At 40.0% G+C, this 13,553-nt stretch overlaps 1 protein-coding gene across 2 annotated transcripts; it reads left to right on the forward strand.

The window, feature by feature from the left end:
• The first annotated feature begins 412 nt into the window (after positions 1-412).
• Positions 413-13,098, forward strand: HACD1 (3-hydroxyacyl-CoA dehydratase 1). 2 transcript variants are annotated; one of them, XM_059818290.1, is made up of 7 exons: positions 413-589; positions 4,607-4,724; positions 5,965-5,983; positions 6,065-6,153; positions 8,840-8,961; positions 11,227-11,405; positions 12,890-13,098. In XM_059818290.1, exons 1-7 carry the CDS (start codon positions 462-464, stop codon positions 12,970-12,972), a joined length of 738 nt encoding a protein of 245 aa, XP_059674273.1. In that variant the 5' UTR covers positions 413-461; the 3' UTR covers positions 12,973-13,098. The 2 variants fall into 2 exon arrangements, with proteins under 2 accessions (XP_059674273.1, XP_059674271.1); XM_059818288.1 differs by having other exon boundaries at positions 416-589; positions 6,071-6,153.
• The last annotated feature ends 455 nt before the right edge of the window (positions 13,099-13,553 follow it).

The following is a 13,553-nucleotide window of genomic DNA, read 5'->3' on the forward strand; positions in this document are numbered from 1 at the left end:
TTCTGTGGTATTTTGTTAGGGTGGGCTCCGTCCATGGCTTTTCCCTGACAGTCCAGGCTGGAGACCCCGTACCAATCCACAGGGAGCTTCCTCACTCGGGAGGGGACAGCGGCGTGACGCCCGGGGGCCGCCTGTGAGGGCTGGGGCCCTGCCCGCCTGGGGACCCCCATGAGGGCCGCCGCCAGACGCACCGCCCCGCCCGCGGGCCGCCGCCCTGCCCGCCCGGGGCCGCGCCGCGCCGCCCCCGGAGGGTCTGGCATGCCCCGGGGAGCCCCTGCGAGGAGGAGGGAGGGGCGGGCAGCGCCATGTGAGCAGCCGGCGGCGGGCAGCGGCCCTTGAGGAAGACAGATGGGGTGAGAGACAGCGCGAGGTGCGGCTGTCAGCGCGGCCTCAGCCACGCCGCGGAGGGAGCCCCTCCTCCCCGCGGGTGTGCGCCTTTCGCTCCCGGGCCGGGGGGAACCATGGCGTCCAGCGAGGAGGACGGAGGCGGCAACGGCGCAGTGGAGGAGAAGGAGAATGGCAAGAAGAGGAGGCTGGGCGCCCTGGCCACGGCCTGGCTCATCTTCTACAACGTCGCCATGACCGCGGGGTAAGCGGGCGCGGGCACGCCGCGGGCCGGCAGCGCGGCGCCTTAGCGGGGCGTGGAGCCGCAGCGCGGGGCGGCAGCGCGGAGCGGCGGGAGCCGGGTGCAGCTCGGCCGAGGCGGTGTCGCGGGGACCTGGCAGGCTGGCGCAGCCGTGGGGCACCAGGGTGTGAGGGCCGGGGGCGCCGGGGAGCCGCCGGGAGCGGGGCTAGCCCTTGCCTGCCGGGCATTGCCTAATACGGTGCAGCGCTGCCAGCCGCCAGCGCGTCACGCCGAGCCCGCCGCAGAGGTTAAGTATAGCCGGGACAGGAATGCCGGGCGGGGGTGCCGCGCAGGCCGCGTCCCTCGGCACAGCCGCCGCCGCCCCTCCGCCGCCGCCCGCCTCCGGGCCGGCCCCCGCGGCCCCCCGCGCCTCGCCGGGAGGGGGCTGCCGGCCGGCCGCGGGGAGGCGAAAGCGTCCCTCGGTGCCGCCGGGGGTTTCGGGGCGGCGGGCTCCGGCGCTGGGGGCTCGGGGCGAGCTGTCCCGGGCGGCGGTTCCCGCCGGCGGCTGGCTTTGTGAGCTCACGCCCCGGGTTACCGTGTGGTAGCTCGTTCCAGTCCGTGAGCCCTGGATCTAAGCGAGCAGAGCTCACACCGGCTCCCTGCGAGGCAGAAATTTCCAAAGCCGAGCGTGGTCCTCGGCGCCAGCAGACATTTAGTGATGAGCAAGGGGTCGGTGGAGAGGGAGAGAGCTGTAACAACCCGAGGGGCTCGTTTGAGCTAGTGCTCCAAACTGCGATGCTTTGCTTTGAGGAAAGTGGGTATTTATTTTGAGTAACGCATCATAAGAGCACTCAGGTTTATGTTGTTACTGCTTGAAGCACATATTTTTACCTGAAAATTTGTCCTGTTCACTAACTCTTGGGAAAAAACCCAAACTATTAATTTACACATGCTTAAAAGAGAACTAAGAATGAACAATTTTATAACTTCTACGCTGATATTCATCATGAGAACAATTTTACCTTGGTTACCAGTGGGTGAACTCTCTGCCATTTGAATCCCACAGAACAAAACCGATACACTGTAGTTGAAGCAGGAGTTCACGCACTGATGCAGAAAGCCAGGAATATGATCGTAATGGCTTTCTTCTCACTAGCATCCGTGAATCTTGAACACATATTCAAGTCTGTTCATATATTGCAGCAGCACCTTTTGAAAAGTGTTTTTACTCAATATAATTTTTTTCTAGCTGGCAGATTAGTGTTACCTCGCTGAATTCCCAGCCTTGTGCTCCATGTGTGAATTTGCTAATGAACACTGACTCTTGCCACTGACTTTTATATGTCTGCAGAAGATTATCGACCCATATTAGTTTTGACCTTCAGTGCTGATTCAGTATCTCCCACTTCCTTCTCTGCCGTCTTCCATTAATATCAAAAGAGACACGCAAAAAAAGACATGCAAAATTGCCTATTTTATGTGGGAACAGAGAAATAAGAGATAGGAACAAATTCTTATAATCTTTTACGGATACAATTTAAGAGAAAAATAAACATTTGAAATAGAGCAATACTTAACAGGGGCACTGCACAGGATAAATAAGCAACAAGAACAGTATATTTCTTCATTTGTCCAGACAGTGCAATATAGCAAAGTGTTTCTAGAGTTTTAACAAACTAATACATAATTGCATGTTAACAACCATTCTAATAAAAAATTGTGGCTTATCTTTCTAACAAACGTTTAAGGGACTAAAATGACAGATCGGTACCCGATCTTACTGAAAGTCCCAACTGGAAATGCTGTCTTTATTATGGAAAGTGTTTTCCATTTCCTGGTGATTTGCAATACTCAGTACAAGGGCTTTCCTGAGATCCAGCATCAAAGTCACTGACAACTAAATAAATTGATCTACAGAAATTCATGTCCAAGTAAAAATTTATTTAAGAAAAATTTTTGCAGTCTTAGCTTCTGATTCTAGTCCAAGATTACTTCTCTCTGCAACCCTTTTGTTACAGAATGAGGTGCAGAAAATGCCTTGTTAGATTAGATGTATTATGACTTCTCAGTCTAGTTCTAGGACAGAGCTGTTGCTGTCACCATTCGTGCTGCTGGCTGGATGTAAACTCACTGTCACCTTCCTCTTGTCAAACATTTCACTATAAAACAGGGCAGCTTTACTGTGAAGGACTACCAGTGATATTCTAGTAATGCCTCGTTTCCTCAGTGGTGGGAGACAACCTCAAATTAATGCACTCAGATTTAAAATCCATTATAAAATCTAAGTAACACTTGTGGGGGCAAATTTTTGAGCTCTGGCAGATCAGATTAATGGGCTTAAAGTAGCAGGGGTCAAGGAAGGGAATCATTCTTACCGTGTGGGGAAGCCGGACTAACTAACTCTGTGTGAGTTTGAAATGCTGTCATGAAGTGCTGGAATGGGCCACATCAAGTGACTGCGTAGCAGTAGGCACCGTGTATGAGAGTTGTTAAGGGGCTGATACTGAAGTACATGCCATCCGAGGCGAACAGAGAGCTGTCACGATCCAAGCGACTGTCATGCCATTACAGCATAATGGGACTGACCAAAGATCAGTGTTTCCTGGTACCCCATTTCCAATGTTAGCCAGCACCTTATGCTTAGGGAAGAGTATAGGAACAGGAGAGGTGTTAAATATTTATACAAATGTTTATATAAATATTTCTCTGAAAATTTATATGCTCTCTGCATCTGCCTCTGAGTATTTCTCAGACCCCTCTGCTTTGTCACTTTGGGCCCTTCCTTAGCCAGAGCTCACGTTGCTGTACAGTGTGCTTGCTATGGCTTGATGTAGAATGAAAGGACTGAGTAATTGTTCCCAATACCATCAGACAAGAAGTTAAGCTGAAGTTACTGTAATTTTTGTATTTTTATTTTTAGCTCTCAAAATACCCATCCATAGCTCTGGTTATGCCTATTTAAGTCTATATTGAAGAACTTTTTTACTTTCTTAGTCTTTGTGGATTGAAACCTGAAGTTTCAAGGCATCTCGCTAGCATGACGTTTGTAAGAATGCGGTATAGCTCTGCATTAAGGATGGAACATGCAGTACACTATTTTGAAAATCTTAATTATGTAAACATGGATTAATTATGTGGAAGGAATTGTGCATGCCTTGTGTTACTGTACTGGGTCTGGGCTAGGTGGTGGGGATCAACCCACCACAATTTAGAAGTTTGGTTTTTTAGTCTCAGTTTCCATTTGAGATCTCAATTTAAGTTTTGTATCAAATTCCAGATTGAGTAAAAGATACTGTTACTTTCTTTTACATTGGAAGGGTTATCAGTTGGTATCAGTGTTCAGTTTTCCTTAAAAAAACAGAAAAAAATTAGCCAACACAATCAAATGTGCTAGTTAAATATACCTGCCTCTGGAAGCCAGGAACATAGAGCACGCATCTTTCAGCACTTTGGAGTCTGATTTTCAAAGATGACTTCTCAACACTTTCGAAAACTGAATCTTAATGGTGACTTCAGTTAGACAATCACAAACAGAAGCATTCAGATCACTGGTCAGTTCTGAAAATTATGAGTTGAGGGGCCATGAAAAATGTAAAAATGATGTGTGTAGGTTCCAGTCCTTTACTTATACAAACCTGTGATCCAAAACAGTGGCTTCAGTGCCGACTTCATCGTGTGTTTTCAAATAACAGTAATTCACAGTAAAGATGCATGAGGGTTTTATAGTAAAAATATGTAGTCACTGCTAGCGAAAAGTCTGATGGACCTGTGGTTTTGGGGGTTCCCCTCAATTCAAGTCAGTCCTTTGAAGGTAAACCAGTCATTCTCTATCCTTTTCCAAGTAACGAGTTAAAGAGTGTAATGTTTACATAACATTATATAATATTTATTTATGAATTTATTTTTAATAATCTCCTAAGAACACCGACAAGTGAAGAAGGAAAGATAATCTGTGAAGAAAATATTCTACTAAATTATTTATGGTGGATGGATATTTTTAGAATTCTAATTTGAAATGTATCCATTCTCTTTCTTTTGTAGGTGGCTGGTATTAGGTATTGCCATGGTGCGGTTTTATATACAGAAAGGAACACATAGAGGCTTATTCAGAAGCGTTCAAAAGACGCTTAAATTTTTCCAGACATTTGCTTTGCTTGAGGTAAATTTTAAACATTAGTTTGCTTTACTGGGTGCTGCATATCATAGGCAAAACACATTATTAACCTAAATTTAATATCAAAATATTATATTAGTACTTAAAGTCCTTTTAACTTTATTATTTAATGAAGGTTTTTTGGGGTGCAAGGTGATTAGTTGAAAAAAATGGGCACATTTTTTCAAACTGAATTCTAGTATTTCTTTAAATCAAATACTGCCTGGGAACTGCTTTGATTTGAAAGTCTTTAACTTAAAAGGCAAAATCTCTGAAGGCATTCCAGCCAGCAAAATAACCTTTAGCTTAGTAGATATCTGCTCTCCATCTCCAGAGATGATAGCTTCCGTCTTACTCCATATACTGGACTCATTATCCTTCAGTGCCTTTCCTGCTTCTGCTTATTTCCAGACTGGATTCATATGCCCCATATAATCCATTAAAACAGGGTCTGTGCAAGTTGTGCAAAGTGTTGTCTAAATAATATGACTTTTGCCAACTATGCACTAGTGGTCTTAGTTTATGGGACGTCTATGGAATGAAACTGTTGGGTGTATTGAGCACTTACAGTTCTTTCCCAGGCACAACAAATAGTGCCTATCTACATTTTAACATCTTTTCTCAATCTGCCTACAACGTCTGTAGTTCAAGCAACTATTGAAACAATGTGGCCAGCTGTATATAGGCTTTTATGCTATTAAACTTTCACAATAAGTAATTCTACTCAAATCTATCAAAGTAATAAAAAGCACTCTATTTGCTAAACATTACTGACCAGAAAATACAATAAATCTGAAGCTTCATAGCTGTCATTGGCAAGATTGTAATAATGTTATTAATCCATAATGAATGCAGAACATTTTAAAATTGCTATGCGTTTAGCATCCCTTATATGACTCTGTCCACACTGTCCTATAAAATTCTTTTTTGAATAAGATAATGGAAGGGAAGCTTACTAGTTGTAAAAATAAATGCTTTGCAAGTATCTAAATAGGTAATATATACAATTAATTAGGGAAATAAATCTCTTTCATGAGTTTGCCCAGATCAGATATTGAGCCCATCACAGGATTGGTTGCCAGGGCTCTGACATGTATTTCTTTTAAAGACTGTTAATTGTAGACAAAAAAACAGAACAGTTCTTCAGAATTAAGCCTAGGTTTATGTTAATATCAAAAGGCCATGTTTATAGTGTAGATAGTAACATACAGTACATCAGTAACCTCTAACTTATTTTTATTTACAGGTAGTCCACTGTGCAGTTGGTGAGTTCTTTGTTTTAGTTTCTCCTGTAACTAATTAAAACATGGATTGTGGAACAGAGATAATATGTTTCTCTTTTTAAGGAATAGTTCGCACATCTGTGCTTGTGACTGGGGTCCAAGTGAGTTCAAGAATCTTCATGGTGTGGTTCATTGCACATAGTATAAAACAGGTATGTGCGTGAGCAAGTCGTGTTTTGATGTTTTTTAAGGAGAAACTATTAATACAGTTCTCATTTCGCAAGGAAGACCAATTTAAAAATTAATGACATTCCTACAGAGAATACTTACATAATTGAGTGTGATTTTTGACAGTTGAGGTTACAGAATGGAATTTATGTGCTTCTACCCAGGAGACTGGGTCTAGGTCTTAGCTGTGAATCAGCACTGTCTTCAACATCATGCCGGCTGTGATCTGCCTAAGTGAGATCAATGACTACTGCAATTATTTACCAGCAAATCTACCACAGTGTTAACTGGTTCCCATTCAAAAACTTAAATTAGCACTTACTGCATTAATCTAAATGAAAATATGTCTTAAATTGAATTTACCTGGATAAACACGGTTGTGATTTTGCAATTTATTTTAGGAACTTTCTCAAGGTTTTAATGTTATGGTAATATCAACATTTGATGGTATGCATACTGCATTGTTTTCATTAAAAATACATCAGTCATCCATCATCCCACAGCGACGCTTAAGGTCCTGTATAAATGACAATAGCTTATTTGCCTGGGTGTAGGTGGTTATTGTAAGTCTAGGGATTCGTTAGCAGAATGAAACAAGCAGACTGCTTACAGCAAGTAGATAGGACATTCAGTTCAGTTTCTGAGGTCTGCTTTCTGTGAAGGGCATGTAAGAATAAAGTGATAGATTTTGAGTCTGTGCTCCTGAATGTCTTTGAACTTAAAGAGCTGAGCCATTAAACTGTCTCACCAGCAGATGGCATATGCTTTTCTGCTGATGGGATACCATAGCACCTGCCTCAGTTGTCAAATCCTTTTTGTTTCAGTTCACAGAGGACTTGTTTTCTACACTTCATCTTTTCCTTTACTGTTGCTTTTCTTAACATGGAATAGGCTTTTCATAGCTTTTTTTGGTTGGTTGGTTGGTTTTTTTGCAAGCTAAGTGTTTTCATTTTTCGCTTAAGGGAAGATGTCTCAAAGATTAACAATTTTTTAATATTGAATTTTTACGTGAATGCTGGAATAAAGCACTGCATTTTGCCATTTTGTTATTATCTGCAGTGGATTAAATCTTAAGCATATCTAGTAATTTCTTTTGTTTCCTCTATCTTCAGTACAGCAGGTCAAGCTGTGTCCAAGAAAAAATACATCTGAATGTATGTCTGATTGTATTTCATGCTGTTATTGCTTAGCAGGCATGAATGTTCAGGGCCACATTAGGTGGTGAGAGGCATGTTAGTGATAATAGCCAGACCCAGATTGCTCTACTTGACTGGAGATTTGCAAGGCAACAGACAGGAATTCTCTGCATACTTATTTAAAGCTCTTCTGCTTGGATTTAGCAGTGTGACAGGAATCCAAGTTTGGGTTATCAATGTTTGTCTCTAATCGCATGAGGCTAAGAACAGCCTAATTCTGTCTTTTCCTTTGCTTATTTGTTTGGATGTCTTTGCACTTCAGTTGTTGCTATTTGTTTGTGAGTTTGGCGGTATTTTTATCTCCTTTTGTGATGTTTGTGAGATCCTTTCACTAAAAGTGCACCTTCTTTGACTGACATTGAGGGCACGATTTTATAAGATGATGGGCATTACAATTTTTCTTGACTTTTGACAGAGTTGTGCATTTTCAGCATCTTTGAGATGTATTAAGCTTTGTCACTGTGTTGCATTTTATTAAAAAAAATCCTTTTCCTTTTTTGTAATTTTAACAAAACTTGTGTTACTTTATTTTATTTCACAGACATCCCTGGAGCTTTTCAGCCTTCAGGCATGGAAGTCTATTACAAAATTCCTCCCCTTTTAAAGAAAAGAAAATTACTTGAGTGTAATTCTTCCCAGAAGGTAGTGTTTGTAATAGATCCCCATGTGTCTTCTCTGTATTTGGGGACTTTTATTTATTTGTTCAGAGTGAAAAAGAACCGATGTTTTGAAGTAGCAGAGAAATGTGCTACCTACCGATGAGGCAGTTTAATGACTCAGAACTTAAATCTTAAACAGGATTGCTGAGTAAGTTTACCCAAAGCTCCTGATCTACCAACTACTCTTCATTTAGCAATCCATCTGTGTTCCAGCTCCTTAACTATCTTTCAGCTCCCTGAAGTCTGCCAAATTTGATCTTCTGCAACTAAGTTCCAGTTAGTAGATTGTACTAAGTAATTCCTTTTGTCTAAAGCTTTGTGGAGACGTGCATTATATGGTGAGGAAGAAGCAAGACAAAAAAGTAAGAAAGTCTAGGAGGCAGAGTAGTGCAATGCAGAATGGGTAAAAACTGATTATGAAAGGAATATACCATCTATGTTGTTTTCTTCTTGCTGTTTTGAGGAGTAAGAAAATAAATAAATCAACCACAAATAAAAAGAGGGAGACAGATGGCATAGTGAAAATGCAGATAGAGAATAAAGAGGAGGAATAAGCTCAATTATAGGGTTTTGTATTTTGATATTTGCATAATGGATAAAGATTGTTCAGTTTGCAAAATGTGTGTTTGTTAGTAAATACATATGATAAAGAACTGTACATGGTAATGGTTTCAGCATATCAATTTTATGCCAAAATTTTCTTTCTTTACAAGATGTTAGTTCTGTTCCATATATCTTAAACAGAAGTCTGTTGCAGTTTGCACAGAAAAGAAGCTTAAGGATGAAGAAAGTATTGGTTCTTTATACTTCTGCAGATCCAGAATGAGGAGAGCGTTATTCTTTTTCTGGTCGTATGGACTGTGACAGAGATTACTCGATATTCCTTCTACACATTCAACCTGCTCAACCATTTGCCATACTTCATTAAATGGGCCAGGTGGAGATGTCTTGCACTTCAGTTTCTCATGGTTCTGTGCATGGTAGTTTCACGCATGCTGAGCTAACACACAGGAGAGCAGGTCTTTGAGCTTTGGTTATGTGTCAGCAGAGTGCAAGTTGGTTGCTTTCTATGCTTGGGATCATTGTTACTTGGTTTAAAATGTTAAAAATATTTTAGCCGACATTTTGGGTTGTGATTAGTTCTTTGCTTTCTGTGTCTCACAGTTTGAACTCTGCTTTAATTTTTTTGCTTTATCTTTGGAGTCATCTTTTAACTTACATTATGACTTCTTAAGATGCTTTTGAATACAATGCCCAAAATTAAGCACCTGTGCTAATCTTTGTGGATTTCAGGTCTTTGAAAATGTGGGAGTTGCTGTCACTCAATCTTATGCAATGAGAAGTTCTGCTTTATGAGAGCTTTTGTAAGGTTATATTCATATAGTGAAGCTAAATATTGACTTAGTTTAGCCCACATAAAAAGTGTGTTCCATATCAAAACTGCTTTGATTTTGAAGCATACTTGAGGTTAGCCACTAGATCAGATATATTACAGAGACTGCATGTTTATGAGGAGACTTAACTGGAAGAGTATTCTCTGTAGTCATTACTTGAAAAATACATGTAAGACAGACAGACTTACACTGTTAGAAGGAAAATATCTTACCTACATTCAACGCAGGTGACTCTTATTTAAAAGAGTGTGTTTGTTTCTTTTCCTTTTTTTATTGTTTTATAGCTAATGCAGTTCTGATGCTTCTAATGCACTTCTTTGATATGTCTGATATTTATGCCCATTCTTATAATACATTATCTTTTTGTTAATACCTAAGGTGATAGGGTTGGTTGTGTTTAAGCACTAAATGGCAAACTTAAAAACAATCAGGTCTAGTTTCATTAATAATTTTTTTATGTAAGCTTCAGAAAGAGAAATGCATTCAGAAAATACGACACTGACAGATACACTGACTCGATGGCAAAAAGTATATCTTGAACAACAGAATTTTTGTTTCTTTATAGTAGACAATAGGGAAAGCTGACATTCTCACAGCAGAGATATATGGTGAAATATACTATAAACAAAATATTTGAAAATGTATTATCTTTTCATAGAGTCCAAAATGTCCCATCAAGATTTATGGATAATCAAACAGCACAACTGGACATAAATTCAGTACTCCAAGGGAACTGCAAATTTCTGATCTTTAGCTTATAATTGTAAAAGATTTGCCTGTCCATTGTTAATGGAATAGGTATGCTCTAAATTTTAGTGAAGAATTTTTATTTTGGGTTTTTTCACTGCATAGAGACAAACTGTGTGTAGTTCATGGCATCAGTTCCTTCTTATACCTCCTCTAATCTGTTCTCTGGCCTGTGAGTCCTCTAAGCCCATTTGGTCCTAGGAGGGTTGTGTTTGGTTGCTGCTATTCTGGATCTCATCTGTTTTGGTCATGGCGTGCACACTACCTTTCTCTCTGTGCGACAGCTCTTCTTGCTGTTCCCTGCATGGACTTAAGAGCTGTTCCTTAGGAGAAACTGCATCTGCATGGTGCAGTGTGCATAAGGACAGCACAAACCCTACTGATTGCATTTTTCATTTTGTCACTCCCTATGTGGCCTATGGCATTCAAACCACATTTTCTTTAAACTGGATGCCTTCACCTTTTATTTGAACATCATCTTCCCATCTTAAAATGGATCTGATAAGTTTCTGGCAATTTCATTTTCTTATATTTTTTATTTCCATTAGTGGTAAATGTAGTAGTATTTGGTTTTCCCATGTGGGAGTGGGTAAAACAGGCTTCTGATGTTTCTCAATGTTTTCATTATCTTCAAAGGAATTATAATACATAGAGTTGACATGCATGCACTGTCACAAAGGTATGTAGGATCATCTGGATTTGGGATCCAGTCCTGGTCTGAATCCTGTCGGTGACAACAGGAGGAAGATCAGTAAATTAAAAAAAAAGACATTGTTGGAGACTACAAATTTGTGGATTTTCTTACTCTTTAGTATTAGAAAGACATACAAACATTCTGATACTTCACTGTTTTTAAATAAAAGGACTGAGGAATGCATTCTCTGTAAACCTAAGCAACGCTATCCAAAGTAACTGAAACTGGTATTCTGTGCCAAGTCAGGATGTGGTCCTTGATTTTGGTGCAGAAACTACTGTAATACATTGCTGTGCCACTAATAATAGCAAGAGGAAATTTTAAATTCGTGGGGTGTTTCTCACAAGGGTTTGTTTTTTTAATGCAGATACAACTTTTTTATCATTTTGTATCCTGCTGGAGTTGCAGGTGAACTGCTAACCATATATGCTGCTTTACCCTATGTGAAGAAAACAGGAATGTTTTCACTGAGACTTCCCAACAAATACAATGTCTCCTTTGACTACTATTACTTCCTTATTATTGTCATGTTCTCCTATGTGCCATGTAAGTATTACTTAACTGTAGTAACGCTAATAGCATAATAATCAATTATCAGCAATGCTGGAAAAACTGCCTGTAGTTAAATTTGCTGAACACTTTCTACTATAAAAGCCTGCTTTATATTGTTCCAAGCTTTGCTGTGCTTTAATTGGTTAGACTGAAATTTTCCATCCTGTTATCTGCCTCAGAACATAAGTTGTCTTAAAAATTTCAGTGAAAGTGGTAAAAACATTTCTAAGACTTGGACAAAGTAAAAAACCTTTCTGCTTACCCACAGAAATGTCTGTAACTGTGTCGCTGAGAATTTCTAGTGCCTCTGCCACTTTGAAGCAATGGCTTAAAAATTGTCCTGCAAGTTGTGCCAGAGATTTGCCTTGGTTTTATTGCTATTAATATACATTTACGTGTCACCTCTGAAAATCATCATTTGAGCATGCTTGGGAAAAACTTGAAGCAATATTCTCCAAGATTTCATTTTCACAGAAATACACACCCCAAACTTCTCTGAACATACTTCAGTCCCTGGTTTAATCAGATTGTCGTTGTACTTCTGAATACCAGAAGCCACAGATCAATTGGCTAACCAGAGCTAAGATCAGAGAGACTATCTGTCTTGCACTTCCAGTGTTATTTCCACTGGTACCTAAGCAATGTAGACAAGGAGAAAGCAACCTGATTCAGATATAGCACCGTGAATGGTGCTAGACCAAACCAGGCAAACAGAATATTTTAGATGTTCTGGACAATGAGGCTAGAAACAAGGCAAGAGATTAGGGAGAGGCATTGAGAAGCAGGAAAATTGAAGTTAAAAGGGTCTGTGATCTGCATCCATAGAAGGTATTCCTTTAAGAAATTGACCTTAAACCTGGGCTTTCACAGTATGCACACACACTGTGAAAATTTTTTGTCACAAGAAATCATGGAGGCCAATGAGAGAGATTGAGATGAGTAAAAAACGTCCTAAGCTATCATAACTTACTAACAGTTTTACAATTGTTTATATAACTTAATGCTTCAGGAATAAATCTGATTTTCTGTCCATTAAATATAAGGATCAAATTTATCAGCAGGACAGTAATATAATAGATCTCAGAGGGCCAGGAGCGAGGGAGCTCCTCACTTCAGACTTGAACAAGTAGGGTAAATTTGTATTCTCAAAGTCTTAATTCAAACATGCTTACCTTAGCACAAATTTGAAGACTTCAGGCACTGCTGGAAAGTAGTGAAGTCCTGTTTATACAAAGAAAGTGTTGGAGGGAAGTTCCTTGAACACAGGGTATACATTCAGGGGGCCTTATCTGACTTTTGAGTAATTATTATTTTGTAATTCACTGCAATGTTCATGACTTGCTATTACTTACCTTAACCAACTGCAGCACTGTGCCATAATTTTTCCTCAGTTCATCATTCTGCAAAATTGTATTTTTCCGTTATGGGATCTGTTGAATGTTTTAATCTAATTTGCTTTCTTTTATGCTTTGATCAAGTATTTCCACAACTCTACTTCCACATGCTGCGGCAGAGAAGAAGGGTGCTTTATGGAGAAGTGATTGTGGAAAAGGACGATTGAATCAAGCCGTGTAACTATGGTGCTTTTAATGGAAAAAAGGAGGGTTAAAAACCCAAAACTTCCTGTGATTTTTCTGAGTCCAAGTTTTAAAACATGGAACAAGAATAAACAACTGTGCGTAAAATAGCATGGACTGTATTATTTTTACAATTCATGTATCTTCAGACTTACCTTTTTATCCTTGGTTTCAATTTAATTTTTAATTGTTCATTTCTTCAGACAAATTATTTTCATATTTTCTATAGGCTGACAAATAGCTTTAAGAATTGGAATAGTTGGCTGCTGTGCTTTCTATTCTGAAAGTTCTGTTATGACCTGTAGTCATCATCAAGAACAGGAGGAGAGTTGATAAGTTGTACTGAAAGAGAGTCTTCTGGAAAACAGAGCATAAGTTAGGTAATGATGTTTTTCATAGACTAGGTGGCTTAAATGTTATTTAAGCTTTGTGTTAAATAATACCTTTCCAGTTACAAGTACTGTTAAGCATGTCGTTTAACATTCTTTGAATTACAGGATCACACTGTAGAATTCCAGAACAACTTTTGAAAGGAGCTGAATTCTTGATTGTCAGTGCAAATTTA

Source organism: Gavia stellata, chromosome 6 (genome assembly GCF_030936135.1).
Source record: "Gavia stellata isolate bGavSte3 chromosome 6, bGavSte3.hap2, whole genome shotgun sequence".
Taxonomy (NCBI): domain Eukaryota; kingdom Metazoa; phylum Chordata; class Aves; order Gaviiformes; family Gaviidae; genus Gavia; species Gavia stellata.

Coding starts and splice junctions, on each gene's coding strand:
- HACD1 (XM_059818290.1), top strand. CDS start 462: ATGGCGTCCAGCGAGGAGGACGGAGGCGGCAACGGCGCAGTGGAGGAG. Junction 590..4,606: donor AACGTCGCCATGACCGCGGG/GTAAGCGGGCGC, acceptor TTTCTTTTGTAG/GTGGCTGGTATTAGGTATTG. Junction 6,154..8,839: donor TTGCACATAGTATAAAACAG/GTATGTGCGTGA, acceptor ATACTTCTGCAG/ATCCAGAATGAGGAGAGCGT.